This window comes from Pongo pygmaeus, chromosome 7 (assembly GCF_028885625.2).
Source record: "Pongo pygmaeus isolate AG05252 chromosome 7, NHGRI_mPonPyg2-v2.0_pri, whole genome shotgun sequence".
NCBI lineage: Eukaryota > Metazoa > Chordata > Mammalia > Primates > Hominidae > Pongo > Pongo pygmaeus.
Genome location: NC_072380.2, coordinates 7,450,243 through 7,472,552, shown reverse-complemented (window position 1 = coordinate 7,472,552; position 22,310 = coordinate 7,450,243). Strand labels below are relative to the sequence as shown.

The window sequence follows — 22,310 nt, the reverse complement described above, 5'->3', positions numbered from 1 at the left end:
CCAACAGACAGATTAGCACATAGTGATATATTAGAAATTAAGTAAATGTCCTTTTGGTATTTTTCCCAGCTCATCTTATGATATGAGCCTATTATGTTTGGATAACTTTCCCCAGGAGATTCATTTTAAAAGTTAATTCACTTAAAATACATATTATTTTATTATTTAAAAATACTGTCACCAGAAGCGGTGGCTCACGTCTGTAATCCCAGCACTTTGTGAGGCCGAGGTGGATGGATCACTTGAGGTCAGGGGTTTGAGACCAGCCTGGCCAGCATGGTGAAACCCTGTCTCTAATAAAAATACAAAAATTAGACAAGCGTGGTGGCACATGCCTGTAATCACAGCTACTCGGTACTCTGAGGCAGGAAAATCACTTGAACCCAGGGGGTGGAGCTTGCAGTAAGCCTAGATTGTACCATTGCATTCCTGCCTGGGAGACAGAGTGAGACCCCATCTCAAAAAAAAAATACTTTCAGCCCTCCACATCCATGGGTTCCAGCTCCATGGATTCAACTAATCTTGAATAGAAAATATTCAAAAAATATTTACACAATTTCCACCCCCTCAAAAAAAATTTGAATTTTCCATTCACCAAGTTCTTTGTTGAGAACACATAAATAATGTAAGGTCTGGGCATTGTATTAGGTATTATAAGTAATCTAGAGATAATTTAAGCTATATGAATTAATATGAGTAAGTTACATCTAAATTCTACACCACTTTATACAAAGAACTGGAGCATCCACAAATTTTTTTACCTTCAAAGTTTCCTAGAACCAATCCTTTATGTTTACCCAGAAATGATTATGCACATGAAACTTACAGAAAATAATTGTCTTTCCTAATTAATGAATAGTATAAATAGAATGTAAATAGCACTATTTTAAAAGACTGATATTTTATATCACATTTCTATGGTGAATCAGAGTAGAGGTTACATTAGATTGATTTTGATTAGATTAGGCTAATTCTAACAGGGGCACACCCATATCAATTGAGTTTTGATAAAAGCACTCCCATGCAGGTCTCTTCTATTATTTAATCAGCAGCACTAGCCAATCTCATTCATCCATTTTGACAAATCCCACAGCTCTATCTCTTATAAAACTTTTGGGATTTGCCCAAGATTTAAATCTACCATAGCATCATTCGACCTGCACCAGGCCAGGGCACACTATTCCATGTTCTGGCTGTGCTGAGCTGATCATCTTCTTCAGGAAAAGTAAAAGATCAAGTCATAGACTGTATAGATTTATAGAAAATAAGATGAACATTGAGATTTTCTGATACAAGGGAGTCTAGAGAACCTTTACTATGTATGGTTACTGGCGCCAAAGAAGCCTCAGTGATTCCTGGACAGAATCACAGAATGACAATGAAGGAGAGAGCAGGTATGTTAGTGTGTGTCTACCTTGGGTTGCCAGGAGGTTGCCATGAGACTGTGTGTGACTGTGTGCATTCGTGTGTGTGTGTGTGTGTGTGGTGTGAATGTGTGACAAAAGGTCAAACTAGGGCAGAGAAGGCACCCTGGCCTGCCATGACATTGAACGTTATAAATTTAGAACACCTGCGGGAGACATGAGACCCACAGTGGAGGCCACAGGATCCTGCCAGCATGGGGGGTTTCTGGACCTGTCAGGGGGCTCATCTCAGGTTTCCTCCCACTGTCGATCTATGTTCCCTCTCTAAATGAAAGTCACCTCTTGTGCAGAGACAGGTAAACTGTGGGCATGATCTAAATTTCTTCCCTGTGCTCATTAGAAAATGAAACATTTCCCATCATCTCTCACTCCATTCACACTGTAACTGTGTAGACACAGGGCTCAGATACCTGAAATGTCAACTTCTTCCCTGAAAGTCCTCAGACCAAATTAGATGTCCTTTCTCAGGTGGATGAGCTCCTGAAAAAGCAAACTGTTTCCTGTGGTCACCATCCGTTATCACACACATTCACCAATAGGAAAAGCCATTAGAAAAGTTGAGGGTGGGAGATGAGCATTAGGACTTACTGGATGCAGGTAGGATTTGGAGCCCAACACAAGTGCACTTGACTGAGGGACACAGAAAGAATGTGTGCTGGATGATAAATGGAGTTTTGGGCTTGTGAGAATTAGACTCTGTGTCACACTCTGTGTGGAAGACTAACGGATCCCCTTCTGTCCTGCAGCTTGGCTACCACACAAATGAACCCACCCAAACGTCACCAAGTGGAGCAGGGTCCCAATATAGGTAAGGCACTTTCCCTGATATTTCTTCAGATCTCCCTGCCTGGAGGTCAGTGTCATGTCTCACAATCTTATAAAAGGAGAGGGTGCTTTCTGCAGGATGAGTGGAAAGTCATGCTTGATTGATGGGGGTTGGTGTCCTGAGGCTGGCCTGTGCTGGGTTGTGGATTTCTGAAGGTCATATTCTGAAATCCAAGAGACTCTTGCTGGAAGAGCCTTAACCTCCCTCACTGTGATCTCTCTGCAGGTGCAAAAACACCCTCAATTCCAGGAGCTCCACACTGAATTCACGCCAGACCCTGGAACCTCGCCAGGGAAGTTATTATGTCATTGCATGGCAAAGATTGCAAAAACACCCTCAATTCCAGGAGCTCCACACTGAATTCAGGCCAGACCCTGGAACCTCGCCAGGGAAGTTATTATGTCATTGCATGGCAAAGATTGCAAAAACACCCTCAATTCCAGGAGCTCCACACTGAATTCAGGCCAGACCCTGGAACCTCGCCAGGGAAGTTATTATGTCATTGCATGGCAAAGATTGCAAAAACACCCTCAATTCCAGGAGCTCCACACTGAATTCAGGCCAGACCCTGGAACCTCGCCAGGTAAGTTATTATGTCATTGCATGGCAAAGATTGCAAAAACACCCTCAATTCCAGGAGCGCCACAGTGAATTCAGGCCAGACCCTGGAACCTCGCCAGGTAAGTTATTATGTCATTGCATGGCAAAGATTGCAAAAACACCCTCAATTCCAGGAGCTCCACACCTGAATTCATGCCAGTCCCTGGAACCTCCCCAGGTTAAGTTCATATGTCCTTGCATGGCAAAGATTGGACAGTGCTGCACAATCTTCAGGCTCAAGGGACATACAGTGGATGTACATTTAGGTGGGTCGGCATGAGAGCCAATTCTGGGAGGGATATTGTATTTTAAAGTTGTAGAGGGTGAAGCTCCTGGCAACTCCCTCCGCATGAGCATCATTTGCAGCCTTTTTGGAGAATACTGACGGCCATCTTTTCACGGGAGCAGCAGGATTCCAGCACTGAGGAGCTCATCATAGGCCTGGAACAAGGGACAGAAGTGAGGCTGAGCCTGGAAGAGGGTGTCCTCATCTTGGCCCCAGAGACAGCGCTGCAGCTGACCCTGGAGAACACAGTCCTTGTGATTGTTCCTGGCATATCCTGAGGTCACAAGATGGCCTGCAGTCCCCTGTGCAGATCCAGTACATCATGCCTTCCTTTGATGACTTCACCTTGGAGTTCCATGCTCAAGATGGAGACATCTCAGACACGAAAGGAGAGAATGTGCCTCTTTCACCTGCAGAAGAAGGGGAGGCAACACCCCTATATCACCAGCCCTTGATGAGATCCCCAGTAAACCACATAGCTGGGATCAGCCCTTTTCTTCTAGTAACCCCATTATGCATTCCATGCTGTCTGGCAGTCTTCCCCCTACTACCCACAACTAGTCCTGTGGGACCAGCCGACTCCAGTTTCAGCCTGCATGGTATGGAGCTACTGTGCACCTCCTCCCTCAGACCTATGCCCTCTTCACCAAGTCCTGGTCCCCAGATCTATCACAGGGTTCACCATAGGCCTCCCGGCAGGGCATGGAGATGTCTCTTTAGGAAGTGATTTAACCCAAGAGCCACCCCCTGCATTGATAGGTCAGAGATTGTCCAAGTCCTTAGTCAGTGCCTTCCCTGAAATGTGGAGAGAAAGTAATTCCAAGGACCGCTTGCTTCCCCTTTGCTGTTTCCCATCATCACCCACTGTCTTCAACAGCGGAGAGTCCCAGATGCTGCAGGGAGTGGGAGAACCGTAGGGAGTTCAAATAAAACATTCACATTCCACTTCACACACACTGTCCCTTAGACTTTCTCTTCCTATTTAACCACATACATCCAACCACACTCAGTCGAATCCCTGACTGCTCCATGTGAGAGTTCTGCTTCCAGCATGACGCGGCCTGAAAATTCATCTGAAGACAGCTGCTCACTCCCGGGGCTAACACTGCCCCTTGAATGCTGACATCCTTATAGTCATTGGTCTGATGCCACAATAAATAATTCCTAAGGCTGGTGCTCTATGTCTGCCCTGAGATTCTCCCCTTTTTCTCCAAGCTGTGCCCCATTCCTTGTCTTAGTCCAGGTTCCCTACACTCCCCAGGCCAATGCTTTTGAATAAATCTTGACGTGATTGAATGAAGTAGTGGTGACTGCTGTGCTTGCTTCCAACTGAGACACTCTCCTGCTCTCACTCATCACGTTTCCATTCACATTTGCCTCTGTTTAGTTTTGTTTTCCATTGTTTGGGTTTATTATTCAGGTACTTATGAAATAACTGCCACATTTCTGACAGTTTTCTTGGCAAATTTGGGGCTTTTCCTGTGCTCCTCCTTCCAAGTCCTGAGTGGGGTCACTGTTTGCACCTCTGGGCCCTGGGATTGGTCTGGCTTAGCAAGTGATTGAACAGAGCTTGGCTCTGTGTGTTGGGATGGGCACCTGCGCTTGCTCACAGCTGCTCCCAGGCTCTCCCTGTCCTGCCTGGGTGTCACTGTGTCTCTGGAGTGTCTAGGAAATCTAGCAGTCCTCTTGAGGGCCCAGAACCTCTTTGTTGGCCTGCATGTCCCAGCCTGTGCGTCCATGGCCAGCTGGAGCTACCACCACCTTTTCCTGGTCAACCTGGGTCCTGGAGGCAGGGGAGATGCGAGGATAATGTCCTGGCCTCCCTGAGCACAACCCCAGTAGGCGGAGAGTGCTCATGACGCCGGGGGGAGTACAGGGCGTTTGCCCTTGACTTGCCTGAGCGTCTAAAACCTCACCTGTCCCCTGGAGGTGGGTGCAGCTTTTTCCTACTCTGGCCTTGCTGGCCTGGGAAGGGTGTCCTTGGTCCCTCCAGCCCTCACAGCGTTTTCTCTTCTACTGAGGTTTCAGGAACTGCCTTTCCCCTCTGGGAAGGAGGACAGGCACCTTTTCAGGTTTGATTCTCCTCAGAGTTTTGCATCTCGGCTGGGGCAGAAGCAGCCTTCATCCACATGAGAGGCCCAGCCAGGGCGTCATCACCAGCCGGGGCGTCCTCACCAGGCCGGGCCTGCGGGGAGGTTTTGACTCTGGGCGCTGGAGAGGCCGCTTCCTCTGCAAGACTGGAGATGGCTGCCCCAGTGCAGGGGGCGCCTTTCTGCGCCCTTAGGGCGTCAGGATCCCCCTGCGGACGAGAAGTCCCACTGGGCGTCTTTGGCACCGCCCTCCCAGAGCCCTGCTGTTGCGGAGGCGGCGCAGGGGCCCCGGACTCTGTCATGAGTGGTGGCAGCAGAGGCTAGGCAGGGCCCGGCCTCCGGGTCAAGGAAGTGTCTGGCCTGGGTGGGACTGGGTCCCATCCAGAAACTGGGATTCTAGGGTTCTGGTGCGGGTGGATCCGGGGCAGGCTCAGGACAAACTCCCTGTTCTTCCACCTCAAGGACTCACTCAGGGGCTGGCGGCAGCTCCAGGCTCAGCAGCAGCTCCTCCTCCTCCTCCTCCTCCCCCTCCCCCTCCCCCTCCCCCTCCCCCTCCTCCTCCTCTCCTCCCCTTCCTCCTCCTCTCCCCGTTCCCCTCCCCCTTCTCCTCCTCCCTCTCCAGGTGTTTTCTCTTCCTTTATTTCTGTGAGTTGAGAAATGGCGCCGTCCTTCACATCGGTGTATTTCTACCCTAATCCCCAGTACTTTTTGAGTAAAGCAGTCAAACTCTGCAATATATTGAAGAGATTTATTCTGAGCTAGATATAAGTAACCATGGCCTATGACACAGCCCTCAGGAGGTCCTCAGAACATGTGCCCAAGGTAGTAAGAGTGCAGCTTGGTTTTCTTTGGGCCAACTGGTCTCCATAGGTATAACATCCTGACGAGGGTATAAATCAAGTGCAAGAAATGCCTGGTGTTCTATATCTAAATTGTTACAGGATTTGTTAACAGTAGACACATCTATTTTTCACACCACTTGTATTGCACTATATACTGGTATGTATTTGTGAGAGAAAATAATGTTCTTTAAAGGAGAAGTCACATGATTCTATAGTTTCATTTTGTTGTCCTTTCCCACAGAAACGGCCCTTTCCCATATAACAAATATCATGTCCTATGGGAGTGGATATTAGGGGCTAAGTTGGGGAAAATTAGGGTTCTAAGTGGACTGAGGGCATAACCATTCCCCTTTTCTGTTTTCACAATCTGAAAGGGAGATGGGACGCCATGTGTTATCATGAGCTGAAATAGTCCACCTATTTCCCCAGGGGAGTATTTCTGTATTGTTTACAATGCCTGCCAGTTGAACCACAGAGTACCTTTGAGCCTCATTTAACTTTGGTGCCTATGCTCTGAGAATACAATGTTTGAGGTCACATTTACCATCGGAAATTTTCCATATGTTTGGGGGGCCGTGTATTTTCCACAGGTATTTGGATTGTGCCTCGGCACCGATGAGTGTAGGCCGTTGCTTCATAGCCACCTTAGATTCTGTTTGTAATAAAATAGACATAAGCCCCTGTTGGGTTACAGAACGTGCTCACTCCCACCTTTGGGTTTGAGAGTATGTTTTTATGGTTTGTTTGGTTTCTCCTATCCATTTGATGAGTGTTGCATTATTTTTTAAAGCAGCTTCCCATCCTTTTCCATCTTCCTGGAATAACATTCCTTCTATGTGGGCTATTTTTGACAGAAAACTTTTCTCTAAGAAATGCCTCTCCTCATTAGCTATGAACTCAGCTTACACCAATATACCTAGGCCAGCTCCAACTTTTCCAGTGAGGTCATGTTTTAATTTCTGGGTGGCGAATTTTGCCGGATTCATCAGGATTGCTGTTGCCATTGTATACTAATGGCATTAGCACAATTTGAAACTATATGTGCAATTTATACTTAGGAGTATTATACCAAGAGGCTTTGTCATAAGGCATCTTTATCCCATCAGTAAATATTTTCTTTTAAATCTATGAGCAGCAGAAAATTATTTATGGTTGGGGTGGATGCAAAATTGACACACTATAGTCTAGAAGGAAATGTCCCTTGTTTTGCCAGCTGTACCATCTTTGTACCCCTCCTTCATTTGGAGAGTTTGACTTGGACCTAAGTTCATCCCTCTAAACTAGCTCTTACAATCTCATGTGCCTGCCTCTTCCAAGACAGTCCCTGAGCCTAGAGAGAGGTTGCTTATATAGTTTTAGCAGCAGAAGATTCACAGTGAAATACAGATCTGGACCCAGTGGGATGTCAAATGAGGGGGATTCACATCTCTGGTCTTCAGAATACTGTAATTTTGGTTTCCTTGGAAGTAAAACAAGGAGAGGTAAATAACATTTATAGTTTCACAATCAAAAGAGTATTTGTGTGTCAGAATGGAAAAAGGAACCTACTTCATTAGGGAACCAGCTAAAAATATGAAGATAAATTATGATCTGGTACTCTCTAGAGGATTATTACAGCAAAGTAATAATGATTTAATCTGCACTTAAAAAGAGTTAGGACTGAAATCTAGTACTAATCCTTAAGCTTTTCCTTTTAAACAATTTTTCTATCTGCACTTTTTTTTTCTACTGAAGAGAGATTATAGTAAGACCAGTTTGTGTGCCAAGTAAGTTTTAGTCTTATCATGGTTGGCTGGATTATTTGCGTAAAATGCAGCAAGAATTGATTGGCCATATAGGCTCATTTTAAGTTGGCTTTGCTGGCACCTTACCTAAAAATATACCACTTTAGTTCAAGTCTCTAATTGTTTTAAAAACTCTTATTGAAACTTATGCAAACAACTATATTGTCATAAAATTAGGATCTGAATTTTGGAGAACTCAGAAAGATAAATTTGCTTACAAAAACAAACTTCATCAAAATGAATTAAAGAAAAAGATTGTCTGGACTCTCCTTTAACAAGAGCAGTGGCTTTCACACGAGATGTTTGTTTATCTTGGAAATGTCACGCACAAACCAAACAGCTCCTGAGAGCTGTCGATCAGGCACTATGGAATCTAGCAGCTCCTCACAGAGGTAGGATTAGTCCTAGGAATGAGGCTGCCTGCTTATTAGTATCTCCTCCGTATATCCCCAGGTAGCAAGATTCTATGTAAACCATTTTTATTTCATCATGAAACTCTTTTGGGGCAACATTATTTCCACTATCATAGAAGTTGGTTCAGTTAGCATTCCATAGTAAGGTAGTAAATGTCCCTGAGCTAGAAATTCCCTTGTTCTATCATTGTCATCAGGAAGAACTCACAGTTTTTTTTTGCCATCAGCCCCAATAAATGTTACACAAAGGGCTATGAAGTGCAGGATTTGTCCCGACTAGCACTCCAGCTTCTACCCTCTACTTTGTGGGCTTAGGCAGTCTTACTAGTTCCCATTTGGCATGTCCAATTAACATTTCTCAAAAGAGCAGATTTATATGCCTTCAGTTTTATACTACTAGAAAGGGGAAACCTCTCCCAGGTAGTAAAGGAGGTTACAACTACCTTACATAAAACCTGTTTAAATATTTTCAATTTCATAACTCTATTAACCTGTATGTTTATATGTTCTGGTTCCAGAAGTTTTTTTTAATACCCCCAAATCATTTTACCTTTTCTATTGAAAAAGGGTTTGGTTTCTGCAGCAGGGAATTGCATCTGTAAGGCCTCTAAGGGGCAGCAAATTTGATACGACTTCTCAAACACTCTCATGATTTTGTGGGAGGGGCACCCATGTAAAAGGGGCCCTCTTAGCACCAAAATTTAACATAATCTGGGTAACAGACAATTTGGTGGGAGCATACCCCAGTCATTATTAAGCCAGTCCAACATGGTTCACATAAGTAGCATATTAACTGCTCCATCTGGGGTGTTCCACTTGGTATTTTATTGGGAGAGTTAGGTAGTCCCCTATTCAGAGAAAACAGACTTTATGGTGGCATTTTCTGGGTATATTATGCTGATTATTCTCTTAGGAATAACCTCCAGGGTATTTGGATCACATGTTAGTGATTGTTCAATAGTGAACTGTGGGGCCTGCATTAACCCAAACAAGCTCTTAAATCGTGTAACACTTAAAATTAAGAATCTTGTCCTTAAAGTGTTTTTTCTCAATCCATTATAGTAAGGATTTTTTAAAGAAGCTGATGATACTAAACTACAAAATGGAACAATTCTTTACATTATACCCTCTGGTTTTAGTTAGTTTTGCTCTTCCCCCACATTGATTGACTATCGTTTGGTAGCCACGGGTCTCAGAGTTAACTTTTGTGTCCCTAGCTTAATTATTCTTTTTATTTAGTTATAGCTGTATAATTTTTCCTTCATTTTAAAGCAACTCTTAAATAGTTTTCTAGCTAGAGGAAAAATATATTTTCTTTTTTAAGCAAAGTCAACACTTTTATGCTTTATAAAATTCACCAAAAACAAATTTTATGCTCTTGCCATTTTAACTTTCAGTAATCCAAATTTCCAGTGAAAAATAACCTAACCTGAGATTTTTAACATGACTTTAAGCTTTTAAATTACTGGAGAGTTTTGAGACTGAATTTACCAAATTAATTTTACCAAAGATTCTTAAGGTTATGAGAATTAAAAGGGCATTTGAGATAGCTTGTACCAGTCTAATAAGCAGCTACATTTCTTTAAGAAAAGTTACTTGATTAGAGTTCTTTCATGTAGTTTGGGAGTTAAATACCACTTCCACATGACGCATATAAAGATGGAGATATAACACACATGCAGAATAAAAAGGCAGGTCCAAAGGATATTTCATTTGACTGTTTTTTTTAAAAAAATTCCCTTTCTTACTTTAGATAATTAATAAAAGTTACAGGAGACAACAAAAGGTGAAGGAGAGAGCTATCATCCAAGGCCCTTTCAAAGAGGAAGAGCTGAAGTTTTGACCTATTTTATCTGAAGAATTTCAAAGAGACAGATTCTAGAATTTAAAATTTAACAACTTTTTGCATTAATGATAAGTTAATATTTTTAATAAAAATCTGGTTTTAACCAATTATTTCAGTTTTACATTAATGTATATTTTTAAATATCAAAGACCCATCCCTAGAAAGACTATTAATGATAGCCAACTGAATTATACAACCCCTTTAAAAAAAAAAACATTTTTACTAACCCTGTTATGACTTACATAGACCATTCAAAACATGTTTAGACTTTCTGTTTTTTCTTAAATGTTCCTCTTTCTTGAATGACCCAGTCATTTTATTCTAGGACAAAAATTTACTACACAAGATTCTTTCTGATTTAAAATTACTTTCCTTTATCCCTTCCCTATAAAAAGGTACCACTTTAAATCTTTAAATTTTTTTACATTTCTTTTTACCTTGTTCTATACATAACATTTAAGTAGGCTTTCAGTTACACAAAGATATTTACATTTTAATAAGAACATTTAAAAATTTTTTATAATTTTTAAGTTTTGAATTACCCGTATACTCAATATTTATGAATAACCTTAGATCCTAAATTATATGACAAGTTTGTTTACAAGCATTTATTCCATCACATTTCCCTGATTACATTATTCAATAGTTTACCTAGATTATTGACCAAAACTGTAACAGTCCTTTAAGTTATTTCCCTGTTACCGATTTTTATAGCTGTGCATTTTAGGTGTTTACTTACATAGGAAACCTAAAGTTAAATATAAGAGTGTTTTTACAAATAATTTAGGATTTCATTAAAAGAATATTCCATGTCTTTCTTGTCTAAAATTACACAAGCAAAGATCATTTTGTCTTGGTCTGGGTTTCATAATTTTATTACCCTTATGGTTAATCTTATATTATTCTGCAGGATTAAGCATGGAATTACTTGATCGATAAACACAAAACAAAAATGCTAACAGTTTTTATGACATTTCTAATCTTACTTTACCCATAATTTTAAAACCAGCTTATTTATTAAATATTTTACTTAAGTGAACTTAAAAAAGCATTTGTGTAGTCCTTTATTTGATTAAGTATCTGATTTATGTGCTTTTATTTTTAAAGCCAATTTGAGCTCTTGTATATATTTTTAATAGTGAAACATTGTGTACACAACACATAAATACATAGATGTATTAGGCACGCCAATAGATGTACATCTTATAGATTCATAAGACCCTATTGTTTCCTGTCTTAGGTTTTCAAATTCTTGATAACCTGTTTGACTACCTTAGGTAGCTGTCAGCTAAATAGCCTTACTTTGCATATCAAAGGAAACAATTCATAGGTGAAAATCAGATAGGAAACTTATATCTGAGGAACACAGAGAAAAAGTCTGTTGTGCTAGAGAGAAATTAAATTGGATGTAACTGCTACATAACACAAAATTATAGAAATCATAAAGGCCTTTTAAATATATACATGCACATATTTGCACAGAAAAGAAAATCCTGTAGCTTTTGCTTGAGAACTTTAGGAATGAGATGAAACTGGCTTGAAAAACAAACAAACAAACAAAACCCTGTTATATCCAAACAGTGGTTTTTACCTCAGTCATAAAGTAACAGCTGATATAAAGCAGGCAGAAAAGAAAAGAGAGAAAAAGAGACCTTAGGAAATCTATAATTTGCAGGTCGACCTTAGGGCTTTTTTTTTTTTTTTAATGTGCACAAAGACCACATTACTTCCATTTTACATAAAGTCTGGCTAGTAGAGTTGTCATAAAATCTAGGAAGTGCTTGAAAGTGGGTCATTCTCCTTGTTTTCTCCTAATTTTTAGATTTGTTTCTCACATTCTTTTTAAGGAGGAATTGAGCTGTGGACTAGAGCTTTTGTGGAGTGGGTCAAAGTGTGCTGCTTGTGGGCGGGACTCCAGAGTGTGTCACCACTGTGTCACTCCTGCCCTCTTACATGTCTCAATTTTTCTCTCCAGAGGTCTAAGCACCTCCTCAAGTTTTTTAAGAGAACAATACTTGCAAATATTGAAACAACATAACCTGTTGCTGAAAAATGTAATATGTTGTGCAAGATCTAGTTTTATTTATGCCGCTCTAACACTTAGAATTCCTTCTGCACTCTTTGGCATGCAGGCAGAAATTCCACCCCTTTCTTCGAGTCCCTGCCTTCTTCAAGAGTTTTTTTATTTTTGCCGCACAGCCCATGTCCCCTAATTCCAACTTCCAACAAAAATATTTGTCTCCATCCATCCCTGGAGTTGTCAAAACAGGGATCTTCATGCCAGGTTTCTCAATGAGCCATTACCCAGATTTAGCAGGGAAATGGGAGTCATATCAAAGACACCTTGTATAAACCACTGTATGACCCCAGCCCTTGTCTCTGCCCATGAACAGCTCCCAGGGCAGAGTCAGGCAGCCCTGCTCTTGTATCCCTCAGAAAACTCTTGAGATTTTGTTCCTAAAGCCTCCCAAAGTGGGAATAGGAATTCATCTCATGACATCCCACTTTTCATTCAAGTGAGTAATTGCGTTATGACACAGAGAAGGACACAGCATTGGTCCTCTTACTATAGCCTACCAGATAAAGCGCCAGCAAACTAAAACACTCTAACTTCTCAGTCACCATGCAAGCCCTTTTATATCAGATGCAATGGACTTTTCCACAAGCAAAATGAATGTCCTGACCAGTGGGCATCCTCTGCTTTGACTCTACGGCTTGGATATGTATTGTGCTTCAACAAATCTCAGTACTGAATCTAAACACCAAGGAGAAGTGGTCCCAGGAAATATACTGAGATGACTTTGAGCTTTTACCAAACTGCACAATCCCAAAATCATAGACTTTACTGAGGCCAATTAAATTGGCTAATTCATGGGTGAAAGTGAAACATCATAATGTTTAAAAATCTGCCCAGCTGTTTTTACGTTAAAGCCAGGGTTTATGTCAATTCCTGTGTGAGGATGAGGAGACATCAATTCAAGCCCATGACAATCTGGAAGGAGAGGCAGAGGCTGTGTCCAGGCAGGCCTCACATTATTTATACTTTAACCTATTTAATTAAATATGTAATGTTCTCCAAATTTTACATGTCATTTGCTGTAATCCTGACCCACTAAGATGTACTGTTTGTGCTGTAAAATTGTATCGTATTTGACAAATGCATAGTGGCAGATCTCTGGCATTAAAGCATCACACAGAATGCTTCTTTTATTCGAGCTCCTCTTTCCTCCACATACAGGGAATCAACAGACTATTTTATACGGTCTTTCGACTTTGCTTCTTTATTTCCATCCTCTTTCATAAAAAAAAAAAAAGAAAAAGAAAAAGAGAAAGAAAAAGAAAAAAGATACCGTGCTCCATTTGCATTTGATCTTCCAAAAGGAAGGTACTGATAAAACTGGAATTTCAGCGATTCAGACGCAGGTGAACCGCTAAACAGCGAAGGCCAGGAGTCCCGCGCTGCAAGCCCATAGTCGGCAGAGGGCAATGGAACTCGCTTTCTGGTCGTGCGGGGCTCATGCGCATTCTGCTTGCGGAAGCGGGGCCAGATCTCCAGGGAAGAAGGGAACTTCCCTTCCTCAGGCCAGGGAGGAGGAGGCGCCGCCCTGGCTTTGGGGCAAATCGGGCTGCATCCATCTTAAGGAAAATGCTCCTGTTCACAGCCCTACCTGCTGAGGAGTGAGATTCCCTGCGCGTCTCCCGGATATTTTTTCTGAAACAGCACTAACGACTTCATTTTCTGGGCTGTTCCTACGAGTTTTCTTCTGCACTGTCTGTTGGGATATATTAGCAAGAATTATTTTACAAATATATGTATTCCTTAGGGATTTTCATTGATAACCATAGCAGGCTGTAATGTGTCTTCCTCGCAACCTCTGTCAGGATTGATTATGAGGAGAAACACAAGAATTGTGAGGAAAATCTACAGAATACGGGGACCCTGCAGAGGAAGGAGTATGTGGCCTGGGCACGGGGACGCAGTGTCGCGCAGCTCGCGAGTAAGGGGCCCCTGCAGGGAAACCCCGCACTCTGCATCCCTGCATTTTCACATTGTGAGGGACTCATCTTTCCTACGGTGCCAAAGTCACTGAAAACTAGTGAGACAATGAAAGGGAGGAGCACTGATGCATCCTTAAATTGTTGCTATTAAAACGGCAAGAGCCACGTCTTTAATTTTACCATAGCACTGCAGATTTAAAAGTGATTTTCATTACACATGCAAGGGGAAAGCTACACGTTTGTGAAAAACAGTTTCTACCCCAAATGAAAACATATTGCTTAAATATTTCTTCAAAAATAAGTTATTATTCTGTGTTGCAGGATATATCCTGGGACTTTTATGCTGCAAATTTATTAATTTATCTATTAAAACATTTTGTTTATAATCAAAGCGATTATAAAGGTAGAATATTTATTTGGCGAGTCCCTCATATTTTTATTCTTGTGCTGGTTTGCAGTCCATAGGTTTTCAGCTAGACGTGACACACAGAAACTCACAATGAGGGGCCTTTCTCTTTCTTGACTGTAAAATGTACATACTCCAGAATCATCAATAGAGGCTATTTCTTGAATATCTCAACCTGAAGCCCGCAGCCAGAAAGAATGTAGGCAATTAATCCAATTTTATAACTACATCTGATATTCAGCCAATTACCTGCTGTTCTCAGAAATTATCAAAATCCCCAAAGCAGAGAGTTCTCTGGATAAAGGCACTAATGTTCCCCTTGGAGGCTTTTGAGACATTGGCAAAATTAAAGGAATCTTCCTGTTTTCCTTTTATTCATCTAAATGATTTATCTAACTGGAGAGGAAAGCTTCAGTGCAAAAGGCATTTGCTAATTAGATTCAATTTTTTTTAACATTTAAGGGAAACAGGGTCTATACTTCACCTAATAAAACTGACGAAATTATCAGCTAAATGCAAGGAGAATCCACAAACAAATTTATACAAGTTCTAGAGACAGAATGAAGCCCTGAGCTCAGGGGCCTGTTAGAGATGGCACGCTCAGTAATGGTGCACCCTCACAGATTTTCCTTCTAGTTCAATTCTGGTGATTACTGGATTACTGTTTTCCCCCAATACCATCTATTATTCTTTATGTTGCCAAATAATTTTTAATCTTAAAATGACTAATTTTGAGTTCAGGCGTATGGTGTCTGGCCACCTGCAAGAAGTTTAGGTGACTTTGCCAATAAAAATGATGGATTTGTAATTAATAAGTAATATTGAAAGCAAAACTTATGTTATAATTCTGAAATTAGTCCAGTGGGGATACAGGCAAGAAATAAATTAACAGACAGATTAATACACAATGATATATTAGCAATTAAGTAAAGGTTCTTTTTTGTATTTTCCCCAGCTTGTCTTATAATATTCACTTCTTATGTTTGGATAACTTTCCCCAGGAGATTCATTTTAAAACTTAATTCACTTAAAATACCTATTTTTTTTTTATTTAAAAATACTGTCAGCCCTCCACATCCATAGGTTCCATCTTCATGGATTCAACTAATCTTGAATAGAAAATATTCACAAAAGAGTTGCACAAGTTTCTTCAAAGAAACCTTAAATTTTCCATGCATAACGTTCTTTTGAGTTCACATAAATGACGTGACATCTGGGCATTGCATTAGGTATTGTAAGTAATCAAGAGATCATTTAAATTATATAAATTAATGTGAATATGTTATATCCAAATTCTACACCATTTTATACAAGAGACTTGAGTATATACAAATTGTGGCATCTTTAAAGTTTTCTAGACCCAATCCTTTATGTTTACTAAGAAACAACATACACATGAACTTTACAGAAAATAACTGTCCTACCAAATTAATGAACAGACTGCAATAGAAAGTAAATATCGCTAGTTTAAAATACCGTTATTTTATATCACAATTATATGGTGAATCAGAGTAGAGATCTTGAATTAATTTTGATTGAATTAGGCTAATTCTGATGGGGTCACACTCATATTGATTGAGTTTTGATAAAACCACTCCCATGCTGGCCCCTCATGTTGTTTAATCAGCACCACTAGCCAATCGCATTCATCCATTTTGACAAATCCCATGGCTCCACCTCTTATAAGACCCTTGGAGGATTTCCCCAAGAGCTCACTCTACCAAAGCACCATTTGACCGGTCCCTGGCCAGGGCACACTCTTCCATGCTCTGGCTGTGCTGTGCTAAGGGCTGATAATTTTTCTCCAGGTAAAGTAAAAGATCAAGGCATAAACTATATAGATTTACAGAAAATAGGCCAAAGATTGAGATTTTTTTGACACAAGCAAGTCCAGAGAACGTTTACCATGTATGGTTACCGGCACCCAAGAAGCCCCAGGGATTCCCAGACAGAACCACAGAATGACAATGAAGGAGAGACCAGGTATGTTGGAGTATGTGGCTACTTTGGGTTGCCAGGAGGTTGACATGTGACTGTGTGTGACTGGATGTGTGTGTGTGTGTGTGTGTGTGAATGTATGCTAAAGGGCCAAACTAGGGCAGAGCAGACACCCTGGCCTGCCATGACATTGAACATTATAAATTTAGAACACACTGGGGAGATATGAGACCCACAGTGGAGGCCACAGGATGCAGCCAGCATGGGGGGTTTCTGGAACCTGTCAGGGGGCTCATCTCATGTTTCTTCCCATTGTTAATCTTTGTCCTCTGGGTAAATAGAAGTTGCCTCTTGTGTGGAGACAGGTAAACTGTGGGCATGATCTAAATTTTTTCCTTGTGCTCACTAGAAAATGGAACATTTCTTGTCATTTATCACTCCATTCACACTGTAACTGCATAGACACAGGGGTTAGATACCTGGAAAATCAGCATCTTCTCCTAAAGTCCTCGGGCCAAATTAGATGTCCCTCCTTCTCATGTGGATGAGCTCCTGAAAAAGCAAACTCTTTCCTGTGATCACCATCTCTTATCACACACATGCACCAATAGGAAAAGCCTCTAGAAAAGGAGAGGGTGGGAGATGAGCGTTAGGACTTTCTGGATGCAGGTAGGATTTGGAGCTGAACACAAGTGCATGTGATTTTGGGCCACAGCAACAATGTGTGCCTGATGACTAATGAAGTTTGGGGCTTGTGAGAATTGGACTTTGTGTCACTATGTGGAAGACTGATGGGTCCCTTTCTGTCCTGCAGTTTGGCTACCACACAAATGAATCCACCCAAACGTCGCCAAGTGGAGCAGGGTCCCAGTACAGGTAAGGCACTTTCCCTAATATTTTTTAAGATTCCCATGCCTGGAAGTCAGTGTCATGTCTCGTGATACCATAAATGGAGAGGGCGCTTTCTGCAGGATGAGTGGAAAGTCATGCTTGACTGATGGGGACTGGTGTCCTAAGGCTGGCCAGTCCTGGGTGGTGGATTTCTGAAGGTCACATTCTGAAATGCAAGAGACTCTTGCTGGAAGAGAGCCTTAACCTCCCTCCCTGTGGTCTCTCTGCAGGTGCAAAAATACCCTCAATTTCAGGAGCTCCACACCTGAATTCATGCCAGTCCCTGGAACCTCCCCAGGTAAGTTCCTGTGTCCTTGCATAACAAAGATTGGACAGTGCTGCACAATCTTCAGGCTCAAGGGACATCCAGTGGATGTATATTTAGGTGGGTTGGCATGAGAACCAATTCTGGGAGGGATATTGTATTTTAAAGTTGTAAAGGGTGAAGCTCCTGGCATCTCCCTCCCCATGAGCATCATTTGCAGCCTTTTTGGAGGGCAGAATACTGAGGACTGTCTTTCCACAGGAGCAACAGGATTCTGGAACTGAGGAGCTCATCATAGTCCTGGAACAAGGGACAGAAGTGAGGTTGAGCCTGGAAGAGGGTGTCCTCATCCTGGCCCCAGAGACAGCGCTGCAGCTGACCCTGGAGAACACAGTCCTTGTGATTGTCCCTGAGCGTGTCCTGAGGTCACAAGATGGCCTGCAGTCCCCTGTACAGATCCAGTACATCATGCCTCCCGTTGGTGACTTCAGCTTGGAGTGCCATGCTCAAGATGGAGACATCTCAGACATGAGAAGAGAGAATGTGCCTTTTTCACCTGCAGAAGAAGGGGAGGCAGCACCCCTGTATCAGCAGCCCTGCATGATACCCCCAGCAAACCACATGGCTGGGATCAGCCCTTCTTTCCTAGTAACCCCATTGTGCATTCCACGCTGTCTGACAGCCTTCCCCCAACGCTACCCTCTACCACCCACACCGAGTCCCATGGGATGCCCTAGACCAGCCGACTCCAGTTTCAGCCTGCATGGTATGGAGCTCTTGTGCACCTCCTCCCTCAGACCTATGCCCTCTTCACCAAGTCCTGGTCCCCAGATCTATCACAGGGTTCACCATAGGCCTCCCAGCAGGGCACGGAGATGTCTCTTTAGGAGTTGATTTAACCCAAGAGCCACCCCCTGCATTGATAGGTCAGAGATTGTCCAAGTCCTTAGTCAGGGCATTCTCTGAAATGTGGAGAGAAAGTAATTCCAAGGACCGCTTGCTTCCCCTTTGCTGTTTCCCATCATCACCCACTGTCTTCAACAGCGGAGGGTCCCAGATGCTGCAGGGAGTGGGAGAACCGCAGGGAGTTCAAATAAAACATTCACATTCCACTTCCCACACACTGTCCCTTAGACTTTCTCTTCCTATTTAACCACGTACATCCAACCACACTCAGTCGAATCCCTGACTGCTCCATGTGAGAGTTCTGCTTCCAGCATGACGTGGCCTGAAAATTCATCTGAAGACAGCTGCTCACTCCCGGGGCTAACACTGCCCCTTGAATGCTGACGTCCTTGTAGTCATTGGTCTGATGCCACAATAAATAATTCCTAAGGCTGGTGCTCTATTTCTTCCCTGAGATTCTCCCCTTTTTCTCCAAGCTGTGCCCCATTCCTTGTCTTAGTCCAGGTTCCCTACACTCCCCAGGCCAATGCTTTTGAATAAATCTTGATGTGATTGAATGAAGTAGTGGTGACTGCTGTGCTTGCTTCCAACTGAGACACTCTCCTGCTCTCACTCATCACGTTTCCATTCACATTTGCCTCTGTTTAGTTTTGTTTTCCATTGTTTGGGTTTATTATTCAGGTACTTATGAAATAACTGCCACATTTCTGACAGTTTTCTTGGCAAATTTGGGGCTTTTCCTGTGCTCCTCCTTCCAAGTCCTGAGTGGGGTCACTGTTTGACACAGTACTTGACATAAACCTTGGCTTCAGTGTAGAATCACTTGTGGAGAATTTTTAGGATGTACCACTTTCACCCATGAATTAGCCCATTTAGTTGGCCTCAGTAAGGTCCATGCTTTCAGGATTTTGCAGTTTGCTAAAAGTTCAATATCATCCCAATTTATTTCCTGGAACCATTTCTCCCTGAAGTTTACATTCAGTACTGAGATTTGCTGAAAGCTAATGCATTTGCAAGTTCTAGAGTCAAATCAGAGGACACCTCCTTGGTCAGAACTTTTATTTTGCTTGTGGAAAAGTATATTGAATCAAATATAAGAAGGGTTTGCATGGTGGCTGAGAGGTTAAGGTGCTTTATCTGCTAGTCCGCAGTAAGGGGAGCACAACTGTGTCCTCTGTATCATAACTCAGGACTCATGAATAAAACGTGGAGTGTCAGGAGATGAACTTCTACCCCCACTTAGGGGAGCTTCAAGGAGAACGTCTCAAGGGCTTTCTGAGGGAAAGAAGAGCAGGGATGCCTAATTCTCTGGCCCAAGGCAGTTGTTCATGGGCAGAGACAAGGGCTGGGGTAATTCAATGGTTTATACTGGGTGTTTTTGATACTGCCCCCATTTCCCTGTTAAATCTGTGTAATGGATCACTGAGAAACCTGGCACCTGGGGCTGAAGATCCCTGTTGTGTCAACTCCAGGGATAGATCCAGAGAAGCGGTTTTGGTGGAAGTTGGAATGAAGGGAGTTTTGCTGTGGAAAGAAAAAAAGCTGTTGATGATGGGGAAACGGGAAGAGAAAGATGAAATCTCTACTCACATGCCAAGGATAGCTTATGCAAATCTATGTGTCAGACCTGCATAAATAAAACTAGAACTTTAACAACATATTAGATTTTTCAGCAACAGGTTTTATTGTTTCAATATTTGCAAGTATTTTTCTATTAAAAAATAATAAAGTTGCTTACATAATTTTGTATTCAAAATTCCCAGGTCACATAACTATTATATATTTACACTTCACATATTTAATGAATAGATACATTCTCTAAATTATGAATTATTTGCTCAATTGTATTTTAGTTTCTTTTTTTATTCTCCATGACTCAGTTTTCCGACCTGAAATCTGCAGTATTTGGTAATCCACAAGACAATCGGTTGCCCTTGTAAAGACTTTCCTTTCCTATTTCCTTCTCAAGAAGGTATTTTTTACTGAGTTTTTTTTGTAACATACCAAGGGTGGTACCTGGCTGAATGTTGGTTCACAGTGAGTAGAGATCAAGGCTTCTCTCAATTGGAGTCCCAAATTCCTTACAGAGCTAGGAATTCTCTACCCTGAAAGTCCTGTGTGTTTTAAGTTAGAGCTTTTGCAAACTATTTATTATATTGACAGTTTTCATTCCTATGTCATTCTCATGTCATTTATATTCATTTATAGCACCAAGTGTCCCCTCTTAATTGGAGAGATAATTTTGTTCTGTACTTAGTTTAAAAAGTCTTGACTCTCCCCTCATCAAGCTGCCTTGTCATTCTGTACTGGGGTCTTGGGGCAGGAAAGGTCAGTAGGAGATGCCAGTAGAGAGTAACCACCACTAGCTTCACAAGAATGATGTGCTGTGACGAATTGTGATAGGGTTTTTTCTCCTCTTTCCCCTAAAGATTCTATACCATATTTCATACTCTTAAGCAAGAGCAAATTCTTTCTCGTGGTTTTAATCACAATAATCTGATTTCAAGCATTAAATTCCTTTTTTTCCAGAACAACTCATTGAATTATCAAAAATATGAAATTAAGGATACCTACTTATTGGCTTGAAATAGCTCTGAGCAATTTAGTAATCATGAACAGAATGGCTCTGTTAGAACAAAATTCCTGATCACTTCAGCCCATCCTTGAAAATTTGCAGAGAGAGGTCAAGGGAACATACACTTCCCTGAAAATTGTATTTTACAGACCCAGTGAAAAGGCCATGTAAGGAAATAACGGAGACAGTAGAAGAATAGACTTACCGATTAAACTAGGTTTTGACTGTTAATATAAAAAAATCAATACCCTTTCCAAGAGCACATTGAAATAGCGTAAAATCCTTTACTAAGTACTAAAAGATATTTCCAAAATATAATAAAGACTAAAAAACTAAAGAGGCCTCATCATCAGAATCTGAAACAAAATTAAAAGAGAATATAATTAAGACTTTTTAAAAAAACCCTAATGAATTGGGGATCTATCTTTCCTTTACTCCTCTGCTATGGTTGGTCAGAATCCCCTTTCTATTCTGTCCTCCACCTCTCTCCTGATTCTCTTTGTCTATGTCATCTATCCCACTGTTTCTTGCCCACGTAACTTTCACTATTTTTTTCAACACCTTCTACAAAGCTTCTAGAACTCTTTCACTATCACTGCATTTCAAAATCCATCAGAGACAGCTTTCCAATCCTCAATTTTACCTTATTTTTCAACCTCACTCTCCCTAGCTCTCTGGCTCTCTGGTTCTCTTTTGGCCTCTCTTTTTCTCCTTATCCCCTGGCTTCACATCTACATTCACAAGAAGAGAATGAAGAAGCCCCCTTCCCAATAAGAGCACGCCTTACATTGGGACTCCAAAATCTAAGCACACCCTGACAGGCACAGCCAGTGGAATGAGATCTGGGACAGAAGATCACAGGGCGTCACAGGACTGTGGCCGGTGATGTCCAAGCCGAGGGGGTTCAGGGGCCTCTCCGAGTCTGTGACTAAGGAAAGGCCTGAGGGCAGCAGGGCAGGGTCCCAAGAGACGCGAGGATGAAGGAGGGGTGCGGGCAGGGTGGAGGGCCTTAGGAGACTACTGATGTCTAAGAAATCCCAAAGCCAGCGGGAGGTTGCGGCCTTCCTCCTCCTGGCTTTGCCCACAAAGGGCCGCGAGGGGTGAGAAGCCACTTCCGAGTGGGGACTTAGACGGGGCACTGGGTGGGGAGGGGAGAGGGTGAAAAGACAAAAGACAGAAAAGCATGGCGGGGCACCAACCTCCCAGCGTCTGACAGCGA

General features: G+C 42.0%; 1 protein-coding gene, 1 long non-coding RNA gene and 1 pseudogene across 2 annotated transcripts; 2 read left to right on the top strand and 1 right to left on the bottom strand.

The window, feature by feature from the left end:
- Positions 1–1,317: 1,317 nt before the first annotated feature.
- On the top strand, positions 1,318–3,863 carry LOC129043000 (proline-rich protein 23D1-like; annotated as a pseudogene).
- Positions 3,864–13,288: 9,425 nt separating this feature from the next.
- On the bottom strand, positions 13,289–22,305 carry LOC134739984 (uncharacterized). Its single transcript, XR_010127147.1, has 4 exons — positions 21,879–22,305; positions 19,955–20,040; positions 16,934–17,074; positions 13,289–13,884 (listed from the first exon to the last, which is right to left on the bottom strand). It is a non-coding gene; the product is annotated as an uncharacterized LOC134739984 (long non-coding RNA).
- LOC129042904 (proline-rich protein 23D1) lies at positions 16,245–19,077 on the top strand. Its single transcript, XM_063668501.1, has 4 exons — positions 16,245–16,499; positions 17,269–17,330; positions 17,576–17,643; positions 17,872–19,077. The coding sequence occupies exons 1-4, from the start codon at positions 16,423–16,425 to the stop codon at positions 18,502–18,504; spliced, it is 840 nt and encodes a 279-aa protein (XP_063524571.1). The 5' UTR covers positions 16,245–16,422; the 3' UTR covers positions 18,505–19,077.
- Positions 22,306–22,310: the final 5 nt, after the last annotated feature.

Excerpts from the sequence above, each read along its gene's own strand:
- LOC129042904 (XM_063668501.1), top strand. The coding sequence starts at position 16,423 with ATGTATGGTTACCGGCACCCAAGAAGCCCCAGGGATTCCCAGACAGAA. Across the intron at positions 16,500-17,268 it reads GACAATGAAGGAGAGACCAG|TTTGGCTACCACACAAATGA; the intron begins GTATGTTGGAGT and ends TCTGTCCTGCAG. Across the intron at positions 17,644-17,871 it reads AGTCCCTGGAACCTCCCCAG|GAGCAACAGGATTCTGGAAC; the intron begins GTAAGTTCCTGT and ends GTCTTTCCACAG.